The sequence below is a fragment of the Aphis gossypii genome, chromosome X, assembly GCF_020184175.1.
Source record: "Aphis gossypii isolate Hap1 chromosome X, ASM2018417v2, whole genome shotgun sequence".
NCBI lineage: Eukaryota > Metazoa > Arthropoda > Insecta > Hemiptera > Aphididae > Aphis > Aphis gossypii.
Genome location: NC_065533.1, coordinates 8,142,721 through 8,162,996, shown reverse-complemented (window position 1 = coordinate 8,162,996; position 20,276 = coordinate 8,142,721). Strand labels below are relative to the sequence as shown.

Sequence of the window (20,276 nt, the reverse complement as noted above, 5' to 3'; positions counted from 1 at the left end):
GCCAAAGGCTGCCCGTGTTGTAGAGGAACTTACTGCGGGCCAACCACCAGACGGTGGTTCCGGTGAACGATACTCTTCAATCTCAAAAAGGTCGTACAGTATAATATTATACACCATAATCGTATTCAATTAAAATAGTATATAAACAATAATTTTAATTTTAAATAATTTTAATAGTATATTAACAATAATTTCACAATGATAATGATACTGATGTTAATTATAATCATAGTACATAAGCGACGTCGTAACGACAACTTTTTAGTTTGAAAATGAAAACTATACATACGTATTACATAAAAAACCGTGCGTAAAATAAAAAATGCACGTTTCTCGTGCCCTTCGCGCCGCCAACCCCTTTTGCGACTCCCTTCGTTCCCCCGTCTCGGGAATCGCGGCCAAGTTCACGCCGATTCGGTGCCGGCACCGTTCGCCCGTAGTATACAAATATTACGGACGCGGTTCTACAGGTGGTGGCGGTCGTCCGCGAGCAGCTACGACCCTATAACGGGGTCGTATCGTTCGCCAACCGCCGTCGCGCGTCCGATTTTTCGATTTATACGCCGCGATATACCTATACGACGACGTAATGGCGATGAGGTCGATAATCGAATCGATGACGGTCGTCGACGAACTATTTTTAATTATATCGATAGTACTAATGATCATAATAATAGTGTTCCATTAAAAACAGTGTTTTTTTTTCCATCCAATCGCGATCGTTTTGCGCGGTCATCGCCGACCGTAAATCACGGCGTGCGTGTGTTTTTTTTTTAAATTTTTTACGGCCTCGCTCGTAAAAAAAAAAAAACGCGTTGTAATAACGATGAGACGTTGTACCCGTGTTGTATATATTGTATATATTGTAATATATGATGATTCGCACGTTTAGGCGCCGTGATCGACGACGGACACGATAATACTCGCCGCCGCCGCAGCCGCGACCGCCGTAACGCGTCATTTGTGAACCGGACGAGCGCGCGAAACCGATCGCCGTCGTCGTCGTCGTTTCGCTCGTCGCGTTTTTCCCACGTCCCTCGCGATATATCCCCGTAAATCGGAAGTAATATTACAACAGATATACAAACTACCACATCGTTTCCGACATGGCTTCGCGAATACAGCCCAAGCAGGCGAGCGCGGCAACCACGGGAGTCGCCTGTCTGGTCGGCGCGGTCGCCTGGATCCTGATCAGCTCCATTTACGTGGGCAACACCGAGGGCTGGCCGCAGTTCGTGCTCAGCGCGTTCGCCGCGGCCACCGTGTGCGCGGTGGCCGCGTCTTCGTTGGCGTACGCGGCCTACCAGCAGTACGTGGTCAAGAACAACCTGTTCGCCGACCACTGCGCCGACGAGTTCGACTACCGGTCGACGGGCCAATGGGCCGGTGAGTATATTATATTTATATACTTATATTATATTATTATACGTCCCACTCGACCTTAAATTTCAGTCTCCCAAAGTCAATTTTGAAACAACATACGCCTCCAAACGATATAGGTACCTGTTAATAATAGGCGATATACGTCTCCGAATTTGGCCGACCTTCAAAACGCACCGATTTCCACGTTATATAATAATATTTCCTGCTCTCTATAGCTGCAAGTCGTCTGTAATAATAGTATGTTCATATCGTTTGAATCGCAAAGGTTATTGCTTATTATAATGTGTTTCGGTGTCGATTTTAGTGCTCAAAAATTAATAATGTGTTAGTATAATATACTTGATATGTATATTACGCGTTACATATAATCGCGGAAATCTGCAGTAATCGCGATTTCATGTATCGCTAAACTAGCGGGCAGGATCGAATTATTGCAAACACCGTCCGCTTTTATAAGGAACAAAAAGTAGGTAGATAATAATAATGTATTGGTGTATAAAATGCGGTGCGTAATAAGGCATATAGACATATTTTATAGAGAATATTACAGTACGGCGTGAAAAACAATATTAATAATATGCTTAGTATCATTCCCACTTGCGCAATCGGTACAAATATCATTTCGAAGTTATTATTTAGCTGCAGGTTCGCGGCGGATTAAATTTTCATTAAAAACAAATCCCCACCAAACCGCACGATCGCCGGCCAACAAATAAAAGCGATTACCGCTGCAAGTATAGAGCCGATTGCGCATCGCGATATGTACCTATATTATAAGTACTGCTATTAATTTTATCATATAATATAAATACATATATATATATCATATATATGTATACGATTGTGATAACAATATACCGGGGTCGTGATTTTTCAAAAATAAAAAATAATAATCGCTCGAGCTTAAAAATATTATAATATTATCATATTGTTTTTAATTAAACGAACACACCGTAATCTCGGCCGCCGACCGTTTAGTCTCGCTCAATATGGTAATAAATGTGAACGGTATATTTACGTATATAATATATAAGCGGATAAACCCGAATAAAGGTCTAGAGTAAATAAATCATGAATAAACGAAGTGAAAATTAATTATGATAACAAATTAAGCGATAGCGAACGATTATAATGGCACTGTTAGTATAACGCGTTCATCTGTTCGAATTAAAAACTGTGAGGAAGGGAAGTGGAACAGAGCACGAAATATTATAAAATATAAACGAATACACATAAATAATTTTATAATATAAACAACGCTAAATAATTTAGTTTTAATAACCGACAGCTGCTGTTCAGACGTTCTAACGCGGCGCAACATTTCGGCAATATTGGCGAACGCAATAGCTTTTCATATAAAATATCGAGTGACTTGCCGATGGCGAACTGGTTAAAACTTCATTCGATAAATAAACGATTCTATGAGACGTGTAAAATCTTTATTATATTTTAATATACATATTTCGGTAATAGTTGAGCGCAAGTTTTCCATGCACTGCGAACTTATAAGACAAAAACAACAGATATGGGTTGGCCGCAATGGCGTATTTACGGGGAAAGATTAGGAAGATATATGATCCTCATTTTTAACTTATATTTATGTGGTTATATTTGTTTTTTCTCCATTTAACACCACTTTTCCGGTAAATAATTATATTATGCCGGGACGTTTGACATCAACATTTTTAGTCATATCTTCCTCCTCAAAGAAATCCTTAAATTGGCGTCTCTTAATACGATGTACGATGACAAAGAATATAAAAAAGTCAAGCGTATATTATTTCATCATAATATACGTATGATATTGTGTACTCACAGGTACTTACTTAAATCTACTCAATGAAATATGTTGAAATTCGAATCTGTCTTAGCAGACGTTACATTAAGTATGTACATATATAGTTCCGGCTTGGTATAAGCTATTAGGTATATAAAATGTTATGATATAAGTTACAATTATGGTGTATTCTCTCTGCTTATACATAATATATGCGGTAACGAAAACATGCAAAATACTAAAATTCTTCAGCTTGGAAATATGTGGCATAGTAGCTATTATGTGATAGTCTACCAGCCATCGTTTATAATACATAATTTTAAATTTACAAATATGTTATAATACACAAACGAGTGAAAAACACGAATTTAAATATAAAATAGATAAATGTTGTGTTTTCTTTTTTTTCTTTAAGATATAAATTGTCTTCTCGATATTAAAGAGAATATTTTGTTTCATACTTATCAACGAGTATAAAAATCATAATTTTAAAACCAATCTTACTCTGACGAGCAGTATAACAAACTTTATTAGAAAAAAAATGTTAGTTAAAATTATTAATCAATTTTGTCCATAGTATTTTTATTGCGATTTTATTGGTTTTATGATGCCAATAAACCCAAACCCAATATACTTATATATTTTTATATCTTCGATAACGTCAATGTTATGATATTACTGTTGTTAAGAATATAACAATTACGAAACTTGTGCATTTTAGTAAATTTAATGAAATTTTTGACGATTTCAAAACTTCGATTCGTTGTTATTGCATTAAATTAAATAAGTTATCTATGAATCGTGTTTACAAAACATTAAAGCTCGAGATACGCTTACGACGAGTCTATATAATATTACTTATTAGGTACATAATATAGTATTATAGCTCGTCCGTGAAAAGTAATAAAATATGATATAGGCGGTATAACCACTCGTATATTATATATCTGCAGGCAAAAAATCGTATTAGGCGACTAGAGGTGAATCAGGAGTGGGAGGTTAAGCCCTTATGCCTCATAAACCTAAACTAAAATAATTCATTTTTAAAACAATTATAACGTGATAAATATTTATAAATTGTAAGTCAAATCAAACGATATATTTCATTGAAATTATTTATTATTTTGTCTATTATACAGTGTTACTACAAAAGTCTGATGGCTTACTATTACCTAGTGGCTAGTTATGTCAGCAAATTTGTTCAAAACGTCTTCGGTATAATATATTCAAAATATTTAACAGTTTTCTATTAATAGCGACTATGACTGTTTTGTATGTATATTCAAAGCATTGCCACGCTTTAGTAAACGTTAAATCAGTAACAAATTTTCAGAAACAAATGTAACTATATTCAAGAAAATTTTAATATTATTAATTATTATTTAACTCTACTTTGCCGTCGGCCAAATACAAAATAGAAACATCATTTTTTTTCGTGACGAAAATTTCTTCCTGCTATAAAATATGTATTGTTATTTTTTTTTTCCTATTTTAAACGTGTTCATATAATTACAGTGGTGACTGGCGCCACTGATGGAATTGGCAAAGAGTACGCACGTCAGGTGAGTGACAGCAGTCATAGTAGCGACATCAAGAGCAGCAGCAACACCACAAATGTCGTTCGCGGTGACATCCCAGTCGTCGATGACGATTTGATCGCGACGACTCAGCGCATAATCCGCTGGTCGACTAACCAACGAATCATAATCTCACAAAAAATGCCATTTGCAATTGTATATAGTTTAGTTACAATAGTGACAGTAGTTATTAACTATATTTTGTTCTGTCGTATAACAACGACACGACATACTTGTGTGTGCAGTTTTGTAGTGGCGTGTTCTTTACCTCCAAGTACTTAATTATATTTTATTTCAAATTGTATTAACCAAAAAAAGAGTAAAAAAAAAAAACCAAAAATAAATAAGTATCTATGCAAACTTCGTTTTATCTCGTGCACTAAACAGTATCACCCTCTTGAAATAATTTTGTCTCGCTTACGTTTTTTTGTTTTTTCGATCCTGAAGTTAGATACCTAATTCAAACTGTTTTCAATATTTTCCATAATTATAGGTAGGTTAGTAGTACATTTTTTCTTAACCCGAATAAAATTGTTTTAAGTTTAATGTTTCATTATTAGTGATGAACTCTTGTCCTCTTTGATTTCTATTAAATTTCATTAATCACTTTAGTCTATCGCGGTTTAACTAATAATATAATTTTTGTCTTTTGATAGTGTCCTATAATAATTCCTACAACTTCTAAAGCACCTACACCTCAAAATTTAACATATTATCGATATAGGTCTTGCACTAACTCCTTTGATTTCAACTGTCACTTATAAATAATTATTATTAGAATTAGAATTTCACATAACATGATATTTTACTTCTTTGCACTCTGTGAATACGCATTTATGTATCTATTAACGCACTTATTTCTGCAATAAAGTTCTTATTTTTCTGAATTTAGAACTTTCTCTATTTTATTTTTCTTCCTTTTAATTTTCTTTTGATTATCACTATAAAAATTATTATTTCTTGTATCGAATGTCCTATTTATTTGTTTGATCTTTTCCAAAATTGTTTTGTATTAATCTGTGATCGCTCTTCGTATAAAGCTTTTATTTATTTCTATTTAGAACTTTCTTCTTATACTCTTATGTTTGGTTTTTCTTCAATTATAATGTCCTATCAATTAATTTTTTCTTCCCGATGATCGCTATACACATAAAACTTATAGGTTTTTGTTTTTATTTAACTCTTTATCTATATACTTTTTCTTTGTAGTTTTCCTTTGATTAAAATGATCACTATAAAAATTATTATTTCTTGTATCGAATGTCCTATTAATTTATTTTTTGATCTCTCCCAGAATCGTCGCTCTTCGTATAAAACGTTTAAATTATTTCATTTGAAACTTTCTCTATATACTTTTTTCCTTTTGTTTTCCTTCTATTATAATTTTCATTCATTATTGAAATAAAAATGTCTTTTATTGATTATCCTTATTATTGATTTCTTTTTTCTATACTCTGTTTGCCGAGAGACCGGCTTTTGTGACGAATTAAAACTCATCGTTTATCCTTACTATAACTCTTGACGACTAGGGAGGGCTCCCCTACTTGTCGGCTGTTTTAGAAAGGAGATTTTCGACGGAGCGCCCGTCAGTCGGAGCTCAAAGTGGGCCGATTCTCGGTGAACAAAATATAACCAACGTTTTTTCATTTATCTATGACCGCTGTTTTTATATCTCTGTTTAATCTTCATTTAGTACTTTCCCTATTATGCTCTTCTCCTTTTTGGTTTTCATTCGATTATAATTGTCAATGATATAATTTATTTTTCCTTTTCAAGTATCTATTTTTTCTGAAAAACGTGACTATCCTCCATATTAAGTTTAATGATAATTCAGCACAAAAAAAATATAAATATAATATACTAAGTACATTATTATATCATTATTTTAAACACACAAAAATAAAAAAAAAATAAAAACCAAAAATAATAACTACAATTTATTTTACACATTTGGTGAGATCTATACTTAAACAGTTTAACACGGGGAACGGAAAATCAGCTAAATTGTATATACTTATCGGCTGCTGTTTACAGTTAATACGCCACTGCAATTATTGCACTACACAATATTTAAATAAAATTTACATGAAATCTTGGTGATGGTAATGGTGCGTGTAAAATAATCTTCATGTTAATAATATTGTGTGCGTTAAATGTGTGTTGGTGATCGGGTGTGTAGAATCGTTTGATGACGATGTACGTGTCACGCGATTTAGTCGTGCGTGAGTGCGTGCGACCAAACTATATTATACATACGGCGACGATAATTATAAAACATTTTCTTAATTATTAATTTCGTCCGTCGTACAAGGTATGCGGTGTCGGGACATCTATCATAAAGACATAACACGTATGTATATATATTGTTATTTAACCTAAGATTTGCATGGTTTTTTTTTTTTTATGTAGCAAAAATGTCAAATAAAATACTATTTGATCAATAGTGTAAAAAAAAATCTAAAAACTCTAAACACCTTTTCGATATTTTATGGATTTTGTTTATTAGACTATTGATTAGGTACACTTATACTTTATTTAGCTTTCTGTCAAATTATTGAAAAATAATTTTCATGATTATTTATGTGTTTTCCATACTAATATCGTAAAAAAAAACTTGATCTTTTTTTCTCTTCGTCACCAACGACAGTCTTCATAACAGTTACATTAGTATTTTAATTTTACTTGACACTACTTTTAGCATTTTTATTCGGTGCATATAATATATCCTAATTCACACGAGTGTGTTGTTTTCTTACAACTATATGTCCCTTAGTCTAAACTAGTATAATATTTAATTTAAAACAGCGACTACATGATTTATTTTATGTATTTATTATTGTTATTTCGTATGTCACACGGACAGTTGGCCATCGATCACGGAATGGACGTGCTGTTAGTTGGACGAAACCCGGACAAGCTGCAAGCCGTTGCCCGACTGATAAGTAAGTTTGGTCACTATATAGTTAATAATAATATTTTGTAGACCGGCGATCGCGATTATTATTATTGTTTTTGTTGTTGTTGTCGTTGTTGTTTTTGCCACTGTTATGGTTGTACCCTTATACGAAACGGGTTGTTTGTCTTTTTATTTCGTGTCAACTTGATTTATATTTTCGTAGACGAACTACAAATCTGCGCCACCGTGAGAATAGTATCGTATGTTATTCGCTTCTCGATAAATTTTCTTAAAAGACCGTCCATTTGTCTTCTGTTATTATTATTGTAGTGGTATAGATAAAATATGAAAACCCGACCTAATGTTAAAATAATTTACCAATCATCGTTATTATGCCTTTGTTTGCCGAATTCGATATTCCCAAGCTCGTGTTTATACAGAATCAAAGACAACACAAATGCGTATTGTGTATATACACTCAAATAGTAATAATAATAATAATAATAGTAATAATTATTAGAGCTTAAGTCTAGCGTTACAATATTAAACATCCCATCGATACATTACATAAATATGTATGTTATACATAAGTATATTTTTGCAATAAATAAATAAATATATAATTGATATTTTAATATCAAGTACACACAAGTATTGTAAAATCATTTTGTCATCAGTGGAACAACTTTATACAGTCATACAGTCTTTTCATCAAATTTAACAATATTTTTAGAAATAAAATCATATGATTGCAAATAATAGTTTTACGATTTCGAAATATGAAATGAAAATCAGTTTATTATTTTTGGTAAGTACATCTTTTACAAATTATGATATTTATAGACTGCAAGATCCAAGGACGTAAAATGTCCGCTACTGTAGCGGGCGTCTTGGGTTAAAATCATATTAAATCATATAAAAAATGTATATATTTTATTATACTATATAATCTAAATGAAATCGGAAAAAAATACTTCATTTAAGTTTTTACTTTTTACAATAGTTTATCGAGATCTATGAATACTTTTATTTTAATGTAATAAAAAATACTAAATCAATTATAGGTACTCAGATAAGAAAAATAAATAAAATATACATATACTTTGGAGATAAAATAAAACATCCTTTTGATACTTGTTTTAAAATATATAATAGTATGGTCTATAAAATAGGTACAGAAACAAAAATAAAAATATGTATAAGCTAATACGATAGAAATAAATTATGAACGTTTTCTAATAACACATGTCAGTACCTATTTACAATATACACTTTGGAAAGAGTAAAGTTTTGTGTAACTTCTTCGCGTAAAGTTGATGCAGTATAAACAGTTTTGACGAATTATATAAATATTAATTACAACTGAAAATCAAATAATTTAAGGAACAAGTTTCTATACATTAAAGACGCATCCGTTATCATTTTAGTACTATTTTTGTTTTGTGTAAACACGTATTACATTATTTATATTCAAAATCATGCTTTCAAACTTTTGCTACTTTCGGTTTGAAATGGTCGTAGCCCCAAGCCCGTAGAGTTGTATTAAAATAATATTATTTTTCTCTCGAATAATATTGATAAATTATACTAAATGTTAGCGTTGGGTATTTTGAGTTTATTATTTATTTACATAACATTATTTTATATACTTTCAAAAATATATATTCATTACTTTGTATTGCAGTGAATTCTATAAATAATATGTCAATATATTAAACTGTTTGAAAAAATGTATTAACGATTGCATTCGATGATTCTAGGAAGTGATATTTAATATTTCAATATTATGATTTTTTTAATAAAGCATTTCGTATTTAGGTATTTTTAATGATTTAAGTAATTCTAAAAAATAAAATTAATAAAGTTTGAAAACGCATAACACAATATAAATAATCGTAGTGTTTTAAAAATTTTTAATAACATAACAGCAAACAGATTTAATTCAAATATTTTTCCCTATCATTCTGTTCAAAGTACCTATAACTGTTATAAGAGATTACTCATAATAAGTATATTTATAAGTACCTAAATATATTATGTAACTTTATTATAGAAAAAATGTATTATTAAAAAATTTGTTGTATTCATCGTATAAACTAATTTGAAAGTCGTAATCAAACTCCATGAATACTTAATGTAACATAATGCTGTATTTGAGTTAAAATATAATTTTCGACTCTCGATGTTAAACTTTTTAATTAATAAATTAAAAACATTTGTTTAACTTTACTTTAAACATTTTTATTTTGTTCATTACTTTTCATTATCGATATAATTATGCTTTAAGTAGTTCAAAATATTTTTATTTCAAATACTTATGTATTATTTTAATAAATTAATTTAAATACATTTCAAAATCTTCAATAACCGAGTATAATATATTTTAATATTTTTCGTAAGTTTAATCGTTTTTCAAAAATATGGTAAAAAACGTTAAATGACATTTCTTAATATATTTTTTTTCTCTGAATTTCTTTTACTGAAAACGTTTTACAATGGTGTTAACTATTTGAGAATATTATTATTTTTTTTTATTCCCTTGAGAAATAATGAAAGTTATTATAAATGCGCTTCTATAGCATAATGATATCGTGTCAAAGGACAACATTATTTAAATACATTGACTATATTTAATTATAACATAAATAATAAACATGTTGATATATAAATATATACATAAAAAATATAATTTAGGAGCTATGTGAAAATGTAAAAAAAAACACTTTGATCTTAACATTGAAGAAAACTTTTACCAAAAAATACACGGATATTTGAAAAACGAGTTCTTTGATGTGAAATCATAGTTAAATTGCCAATCATGAATGCTTCTGCAAAACTCCTTTTGAGCTTTTTTGTTGCATCAAAAATGAATTAACTGAATAAAATTTGGAAAAATAAATATAGATGTAGGTAGGTAGCTTGTTTAAAAATCACCAATATTTTTCTCTCTATAAAATGCAAAAGAAATAATCAAAACCATAAAAATAAAACATTGCAGGAGAATCAATATTTGCAAAGATAAAAGGCAAAACTCGAAAAGTATTTAGCCTATAGTATTTGTATTTTACTCCTCCAAAATAACATAAACTTTAATTTGAGTTCCATTGTATACTTGTATATGTTAATTATTTCATGTAAAATATTCTACAAATAAAATAATAAGCATTTCTGTATTTTAAATATTCTTATAACTATATTTCAATATCAAGGAGTGTGTAAATTAAAAACATTTTTGCAATTTTTAAATCACATAATTATATGAATGACTTACAACCCACAAGTAATCTTAAACACAAGTAAAATTTAATAATAAAGAAATATTTATAAATTAATCACTATATATGGGAAAAGCCCAGGTGTCACATTAATATACATACTTTTTAAAACCAAATTATCATTTTAAAATGTTTAGGAGATGAATATAAACACAGATTGCGAATGCTTTAGTGAAAATAAATAATTTTAGCACAAAAATATATAACATAATTATGTTTGCTGAAATAAACATTATATACAACAATACATTTACTATATAAATGTATTATACTTGTTATACTTGTATAACAAGTAACTTTATTTTATAAACAAGTATAATATAGCTACTACTTATACCTACCAAATGCAATGAAATATTCTTCACGAGTATTACACAATAATTGATTTGTCACATTTAATGTTCCAAGTCTGTTTTTCAGTCATCTCGAGTGCAAATATAAATAACTTAAAACTTTCAAACATTGAAAATATAAAACTTATATTTTGAAGTTTCAACTACTAACTTTCCTGCGATATAAGAAATTCAATTGTTACATTATAAGTATTTTTTAAATCTTATAGCAGTTATAACATTGTTGGTTTGGAACTATAACTTTGGCTCTATAAAATCTAAAGATAAATATATATAGTAAAAATACTTTATACAACAATCAAATTCTTTCACTTACACTCTGGGACAAAGGTTATACTTTCCCGATCAACTTTCATCGCAAGCTATGTTTCATCAGAAACAGACATCACATAGCAGGATACCTATCACAAAAGAAACCGTTAACATTTTTTTTTATCTGTGGCATAACTTAAAGGTCACCTTTGTGTTCCTTATGTGCAGTGGTTCCCAATAGGTGGTCCGTGGTTGTACTACGCCAAACAACTAAAAAGTTGACACTCCTGCGTGACACATGACAAATACAACACACTCGAGAAAGAATTTTTATTTTATTTTAAAGTTTATAAACAAAATTGAAATATAATATTCTCTTGCAAAAAGCTGGTAACTTCCATAAGCGTAAACGAAAACTTGTATCTCTGATCCATTTGACTTTTAGCTAGTGGCTCATGGTTTAACACTGACAGAAAACAACTGATTAAGTGTATACATTTTCAAAGTTTTACACATTTTCATCTAACAAAATTTAATGTAAATCGTTCATAATAATAAAATTGTGTAACTAATAAGCATATAATATGACGTGTAACAATATAATATAACATTAATAGTGTATAATAAATTTAAGAACTGTAATTATTTGCAGTAATGGTTTATAACTGATTCTAAATACTATGTAGAATGTAGATGTACTTGATAAAAAAATGAAAAAATATGCAATATGTAGTAGGCGCAAATACTTAAAAATATATACAGTAGAAGCATTAACACTTGATGGACACAAAACTGTCAAAAAATGTCATTTTTTATTATAAATCATCTAGTTTTATTATTATTATTATTATTATTATTATTACCCTTGGCAGTCTCTCTACGTGATTTACTGGGTCAAAACAATCTGCTCTTCTACCATAGAAAATATCACTGTTATAGCAGTACTGTCATTATTTAGCCGTTTTTACATTAGTGCAAAAGCAACTATATTTGAAAGAGTTTCCCGGCATCAATTGTCAACACTATTGTAATAGCAGTCGTAATATATAGGCCTACCGTTCATCAACATGCTAAAAAATGTACCCCGCCTTAATAAACATTGATAACATGACAAGTAAATAATCTTCATGTCAACAATAAACCATGGTAGGTAGTATGTATTTAGTTATTATTATTATTTATTTATTATTTTTTTTTTTTTTGCTAACATCGTATAAACTATCATTAGGACAAAAAGAAATCGCAAATATCGAACATTAATTTTCCGTGATATAATATCAAATTAACTATTTTTCGACACATTTATTATTATCTCGTCCTTTACAGTAAAAAGGAGATATTTTTTTTTCTATTTATTTACTAACACTGCTATATATACAGTGTGAAAATTATAATGATACGCCTTAACCGTTCAAATGTGCAAAATTTGGTCTACGCAGAAATCATGACGCATATAATATGCATAATATGTAATGCGCTTACGCGCGGTTTCGGTCTGCAGTAAAACTTACGATAAATTTTTCGGCGTTCGTGCACAGGAAAAGAATCGGCCGGACGGCGGCGGGTGATGACGGCCGTGGCGGACTTTACGGAAGATCCGGTGGCGCGAGACGGGACGGACGACTTAACCCTCCCGGAACCGCAGGTAAGGATGGACCAGGACGACGACGTGGGCGACCGATGTTTCTGCAAGCCCGACGGACAGCGGCCAGCCCGTCTCCGGTGCCCCCTGTGGTATCGGCGGCTGAGGTCCGTCGTCGAGGACCGGTTGCAACCGGCCGGCGGCGTGGGCGTTCTCGTGAACTGCGCGGGCGCTTGTTACCCTCATCCCGAGTTCTTTGCCGGCATGACGGCCGACGGTGCCGTCGAGGCCGGAGACGGCGGCGGGCCGGTGCGGTTCACGGCCGACTATTGCGGTAACGCGGACGCGGCCGTCCGGTGCAACGTGGCCGGGGCGGTGCACGCGTGCCGCCTGGTCCTGCCCGGCATGTTGGCCCGCGGCCGGGGCCTGGTGATCAACGTGGGCAGCGCGTCCGCGTCCGTACCGCCGGCCGCTCCTCTGATGGCCTTGTACGCCGCCACAAAGGTAGGTACGACATATAAGGCGTTATTATTATTATTATTACGTACCTATCTATCGTTTCTCGACCTTTTCGGTGATCTTTGTTATCGCGGTTTTATCGATTTTTTTTTTTTTTTTACAAAAATAATTACAAATATTAGCGGTACATCACATATGGCGGGGGCAGGATAGTAAAAGGTACGTTAACGCTTGCGGAATCGTTTCAAAAATATGTATCGGAATTGGGCACGTTGACCAGTTGCCTCCAACGGCTGGTACTCGCGGGCCATTTGAGTTCCCACATCTCAATAATAATTTACAGGATAATATGAAATTTTTAAAACCAGTGTTTTCCGTTTGATCGATTTTTTTTTTTATGGCAATTAGAGATTTTTAAATAACTCAAAAAAACCTGTGTGCCCCCTTCGGTTCCGTTTAAGACGGTTTCGGTTACATAGCGGTATATTATATACTGCAAACATTGTCGGTAATTAATTAGACAATACGTTCATAGTGTCATGGCCGTTGTAGACATTAAACTTTGAATTACTAAACGAATTAAGTTCATAGTCATAGTCACTATTAAGAATTATATAATAAAAATTAATAGGTTCATAAAATACTGTACATAAAGTATGAAAATATTTTATTTATCTTCACTTTGAATATAAATTGTCCATGTCCTTAAATTGCACATTTCGTATTTGCTACTATTTAAGCACAACTGTTGTTTAGACATTTTGTTTTGTAATTTACTATAGTATATAGTTAAGTTTATAATTTATACTGTCCCATAGGCTACAAATCTTTCAAAGTTTTCAAAATTACTGACTGTAAAGTATTGTATTATTACAATATGCTCTTTAAAGCCATGAAATTAAATTGAAATTATGTTCCTATCCGCGTAATCGACTATTACAGTTAGAAGATATTGGATTAGGAAAACCGTTATAATTTGTCCACCTTTTAAGAAATACCATCGATATTATGTATTTAAGAGAAATAAAATGATATAACGTTATCAATAATAACATAACTTTTTTAAATAATATTAAGTAACTGATTTATGGTATTATCATATGGTACCTATCGGCTTTAATTTTACGGTCAATATCATTCCGAAATTATAATAATTCTCCAATAAATAAGTATACAGAATAATATTATATATGTTACAGTTAAAGTGTTGTATTCTATTATTTTATGAATTAGCTAGGTAGTTCATGAATTACTTACGAATGTTAGGTATAGTATGAAATAATAAATGAAAGTCGTAGGTACTTCAACTAAGTAATTATTTGAACTTTATTATTAATCGAATATCTAATTATTCTATACAAGTTTAGTTTTAATTCTGCTAAAGTATAGAATACATTTAAATTTTAAATTTATTATTATATTATATTTATTTTAAACTAAATTGATTATCTTTATTCGAACACACAATGCTATTATTGTGGCATTTAGAGTTGCACAATACTTCTTTTTTTCTATACAAAACACGTAACACATTCTATACATAATTTTAAATGTATTACTAAACGAAAATCTTATAGCAGCAAGATAAACGTACATACATAAACACTGTCTATTGGGAGCTGAGCGATAATTTATATTTTGATATGATATTATTAAACCAAACCGAGATGAATGATAAGCATCGCTCGGACGACCCAGCGAACGGTGATCATATTTTGTATACGATTTGCGACATTAAACGGATTGATGACAGAAAATGTACAAAATAAATATAGTTAAATTATAAATTATATACGCATTATCTACACGTTTTAGCTATTTTATAAACTTTCTGATTAAACACTCTAACTGTAACATATATAATATTATTAATTATGTATATACGACACAACATGCCTATGCATATAATACTACGGTCGATTTTGGCACGACTCGTAATATATATCATGATGTGTTTAGAAATTTTTGGAGAAGCTATCGTCCGATCTGGACGCCGAGTGCGCGTATTTGACCAGAGGACGTGACGACGGAAACGACGGGCACGGCGTCCGGGTGCAGTGCGTCAGGCCCGCGTACGTGGCCACGGCCATGTTGCGATCCGCCAACCCGGACGTCCGCGTGGTATCCGCGGATTGCGATAACGACCAGGACGAGGACAACGAGGAAGAGTTCGACGACGACGACAACTACGGCGACGGATGCTGGTGGACTTCCAGAAGGAAGCGGCTGGAAGCCCGAGTGCAGCGGTGGCTGGTCCCATCGGCCCGCCGTTGGGTGCGGTCGGCGCTCCGGCAAGGAGGACGATTATACGCCCGTGGACCGAATTCGGGACCCGCTAACTTTACCGGGTACTGGCCTCACACTCTACTGGTACGTACCTATACGATTACGATTTCAGCAATGTATAGTTAGGTATATCAATGTTTGACCTATATTAGTATATATACCTATGTATACGTTCAGCAAATAGGCGATAAGATTAAAAAAATATAAGCGACTGTAGGAATGACGTTTTTAAACTTTATTTTTCATTTTGGTTTTTTGAACTACGGATAATATCGTTATAAAATCGTGTGATTTGTTGGACCGCAAATAAAATATAAACTAATACTATAAAAACGAGTCAATTTACGACCACGATTTATGATATAAAAATAAAAATATTTTTATGAAGGATTATTGACAGTAATTTATTAATATTAAAGATAGTCTTATAGCGATTTGCGCACACGTACGCCCTTTATAGAATTGTATATATAAATAAAAATATTTCGGCGATTGACGCGCAACACGGCATACATAATACATGAGCTTTTAGTAATAACTAGACTATTTGATCAAATAGTCGATGTGGCGGTGATGAAAAATAAATCGAGAAAACACTTTCTACTATTTGAGCAATAAAAATAATATTTATTGCAGCACACGCCAAACTCTCGACGATGTACCAAACACGGCGACAAAACTCATCACACGAGTGTGGTACATTTATTTTTCCATATCATAAATTTATCCTAAACAATTAATTTAATTCCAGCTGATTATAATAATAACTAATAAAACGAGCACGCGTATGTGCGTGTGTATAATATGTGATCAGCTATTGACCGGACGTATGATAGTATTAATTTAATATTATCTTATTTTATTACGGCGGCAGCCTTTTTTTTTTTTGTGTAGTAATTGAATACTATAGTCTGATTACCTTCATTAACCATTATGCACGTATTTATAAAATGTGATCAATGTAATAGAAAAAAAAATGAGCGATCGTATAATCCACATCCGGCCCGCGAGCTTTTTTAATCTGGCCCGTCCTATATTTCTAATTTACATCATACAAATAATTTTTAAGTTTATCGTCTATACTGTATATTCTTTAATCTATATAGGTTATAGTCTATCTTATTGAATTATTGTTATCTGGTATTGAACATCACATCCTCAAATGTATAAATGTTAGCTGTTTGTACATTCGTATCGTGCTGTCGTTGAATTTATTATTTTCGTGTTTTTGTAGTGCTTAATAATGTCCGCAAAAAAACGTAAAATTGATGATGAAAATAGAAATTTTTACTCCTCGTGGGATAATGACTCTATTTATTCCTTTTTTTCTTTGTTTTCTATGCTCTGGCTCGCTAGATTTTAATTTTCTTAAAATTACCCCTCTAGTAACTTAAAGTTGCCCATCCCTGGTATAAGCGATCGACCACCTTTCCTGCCAGGCAAACGTAGTAGTTCTATGTTTTTGAAATTTATAAATTTTGAACATTGTTGATCTATTTTATTGTTTTTACAAATGTATTATTTCCTCGATCTTACGTCATTTTAACGTTTGTAATTATTTACCTAGTAATAATATTTATTGTAGTGAGCATTTCTATAAATTTATATCATAAACATATTCAAGTTTGTTTATTGATTTTTATGTCTTAACGATAATTGACTCAATCACATAACCATTATTATAATATATTATTATTGGTACATTATCGAATTTAATGCTTCATCGGATATTTTATCATCGCTAAACAATAACATTTATATACTATTTAATGGCATGTCCGGAGTATAGGCAATGAAAACGATTATGGCTGATGAACATCGATTGATTTACGTGTTGTACATAATAATTAATCTACCGATTTAACGATGACTGTACTTACGCTATTATAGTACGGTTGCAATTACGACGTCCGTCATTTAATAATAAAATTATTCATTAATAAATCAATATAATTATTAGGTAGTTATCTTTTACGGTTTTCGAATCATATATAAGTGTCTCGTTTGGTATTACGTCATGCTTTACCCCGCTATCCCCTAGTGTCGTTTAAAGTATTTTTTTACATAGCGCTAACACTTAATATACCGCGTACTTATATATAGATCTAAAGTATAGACGACGGCATTTTTGCTGTGCATATTTATAGGTGTGGTGTGCGGGGTTGGCCAGCGCCTTGACGCCTCGTCGGTGGTTCGTCGACCGAGTGCTGATCCCGGGAATGCTCGTGTACCGTACTAAGGGGCGAGCAGCCATCGCGGCGGAGGAGAGAAGGAAAACGTACAAGCTCGCCGCGGTAGGGGGGCGGCAGGACAAGTCGAGGACGACGAATTGACATAAATACATCATCGTCGTCGTCGTCGTCGTCGTCGTCGTACAACAGCGTCTGTGGGTCATGACATACCGACGTGGTGGTCAAACGCAACAGCTATAGACGCAGACGGTGGAGGATATAGATCTCTAAATTATTACGCACTACAGCAATCAAAATTCCTTATCGCACTTAACGGCGTAGTACAGTTGATGATTACCTTATTTTTTTCCTACTGTTCGGTTAGTTCAATTTCGGGGGGGGGGAGGAGGATGATGGTTTTTTTAAAAAAAATTTCAGTTTTCAGATGCAACTCTAGCCCCTTTAAAATAGTCATAACTACAATATCTACCATATTTAAAAAAAAAACATTATATAAATGTATAAATCGTACAATTTCACGCTAAAAAAAAACTTGAATTCACCTCCCTCCCATACCATCACCAAGAAATAAAATTGTCTAGTTATAATATACTTACATAAATTGTTATTGTTAAATTGTTACATTGTACACTAATATATTATAATTGTAATCACAAATTAAATATTATGCACTTATTATATCATTTTTTTTTATAATATTGTTATTCTATCACAAAGATTTATGAAGTAGGTTTTATATAAATTTAATCAATAATGTTATTCTATTGTACACATTCTTAGTACTTACACCGCACGTATAATATATTATGTACATACACATCTATTAAATGTTAAAATAAATTTATTGACTCTGATTATGTACAGTTTTTTAATTGTTTTAAATTGTATTCTTATCTTTTTACTCTTGTTATAATTATACATGAATATCACATTTATCAACACAATTATGTAATGTATTTATCTTCTTCAATTACAATTATTATCCGAAACCTATATCGTTGAGTTGTCATTTGTTCAAAATGTCCTTTTTCTATTTACAGGTATTAGCAATATTGTTTATGGTAGCAAAATAATATGAACTATAAGCTAGTATGTTGAACGACGTAAAAAAAGGTAAAAAAAAAAAGGTAAAAAAAAGAAACTCGCTACTAAAGCGCGATGACGACGATGGTATAATGACGAATGACGATAATATTTACCAGCAACGGATGTGTCTACGTGCGCGTATGGCGTATCCGTAAAATATAATAAATATTACAGTAGGTATATGTATAATAATTAATAATATTATCATTTTTACTCGAATCAAATTATTTTCGTTTTATAATAAAACATTGTCGATAAAGCAGCGTACGAGCAAAAGTGCACGTAGGTATACTTATCAATAAATATTTAATACTTATAGTAATATAATAATATTATTTACTATTATACTACAATAGTACTATAATTATACCATAACTATTAATTAGTGTTATGTAATAGTAATTTAGGTATAATAATTACAAATTTGATTATAATATATTATGTTTCCGGAAAATAATACAATCAATTATTTTGTAGTATGGTAAGATGAGACAATTAGACACTAACAATAATATTAACAAGATAATTTTAATTTTAAAATAAATATTAATGGATATGTGTTATGTGTACTTACAAACTTAGCAACATTAAAAACAAAAACTAATTGTTCGTAAAATGTATTACGGCAGTAATATTAATAGTACGGTTTAATAATATATTTGGTAGTATACTTATAATATATAAGGCGTAAAAGGAGAAATCTGTTTCAGCTGTATTTCTGCCAAGTCCAAAATAGATATAATATGTTGTACTAATATTTACATTTGTACCAACTAATCTGGTAATTGAATATAACTTCTGAAAAAATATTTTTATTCGTAAAGTCACTGTTAGGTATTTAAAAATATTTTTTCTATTTTTTTTTTTTTTTTTGATATTTAATTTCAAAACCAATAAAAATTTAATTTTAATATTTTGAATATTAAGAATATTATAAGATTTTCATAATATCATTATATTAAACGTATTAAAAAAAGAAAAGATTAAAATGTAAAAAAGACAATTTCAATTATGAAATCAGCGTAGATCAAAATCATACAAATTTCAACTATGTTTTCAGAAAGCTTTTTGGATGACTATAGGTTAATTACCTAATACAATTAGCCAAAGACACTTTTATAGACGAAAAAACCAAAATACATCATATTCGTTATTGAC

General features: G+C 31.4%; 2 protein-coding genes across 2 annotated transcripts; both read left to right on the top strand.

The window, feature by feature from the left end:
• The first annotated feature begins 798 nt into the window (after nt 1-798).
• On the top strand, nt 799-5,668 carry LOC114119180 (uncharacterized). Its single transcript, XM_027980672.2, has 2 exons — nt 799-1,386; nt 4,676-5,668. Exons 1-2 carry the CDS (start codon nt 1,107-1,109, stop codon nt 5,017-5,019), a joined length of 624 nt encoding a protein of 207 aa, XP_027836473.2. The 5' UTR covers nt 799-1,106; the 3' UTR covers nt 5,020-5,668.
• A 402-nt stretch (nt 5,669-6,070) lies between these two features.
• LOC126551589 (uncharacterized) lies at nt 6,071-19,025 on the top strand. Its single transcript, XM_050205443.1, has 5 exons — nt 6,071-7,087; nt 7,601-7,679; nt 13,052-13,599; nt 15,514-15,924; nt 17,988-19,025. Exons 2-5 carry the CDS (start codon nt 7,619-7,621, stop codon nt 18,171-18,173), a joined length of 1,206 nt encoding a protein of 401 aa, XP_050061400.1. The 5' UTR covers nt 6,071-7,087; nt 7,601-7,618; the 3' UTR covers nt 18,174-19,025.
• The last annotated feature ends 1,251 nt before the right edge of the window (nt 19,026-20,276 follow it).

What these genes read in the sequence shown, in the direction of transcription:
- LOC114119180 (XM_027980672.2), top strand. Translation starts at nt 1,107, where the DNA reads ATGGCTTCGCGAATACAGCCCAAGCAGGCGAGCGCGGCAACCACGGGA. An exon ending in GTCGACGGGCCAATGGGCCG is followed by an intron (nt 1,387 to 4,675) that starts GTGAGTATATTA and finishes ATATAATTACAG; the next exon opens with TGGTGACTGGCGCCACTGAT.
- LOC126551589 (XM_050205443.1), top strand. Translation starts at nt 7,619, where the DNA reads ATGGACGTGCTGTTAGTTGGACGAAACCCGGACAAGCTGCAAGCCGTT. An exon ending in AGCCGTTGCCCGACTGATAA is followed by an intron (nt 7,680 to 13,051) that starts GTAAGTTTGGTC and finishes GTTCGTGCACAG; the next exon opens with GAAAAGAATCGGCCGGACGG. An exon ending in CCTTGTACGCCGCCACAAAG is followed by an intron (nt 13,600 to 15,513) that starts GTAGGTACGACA and finishes TGATGTGTTTAG; the next exon opens with AAATTTTTGGAGAAGCTATC.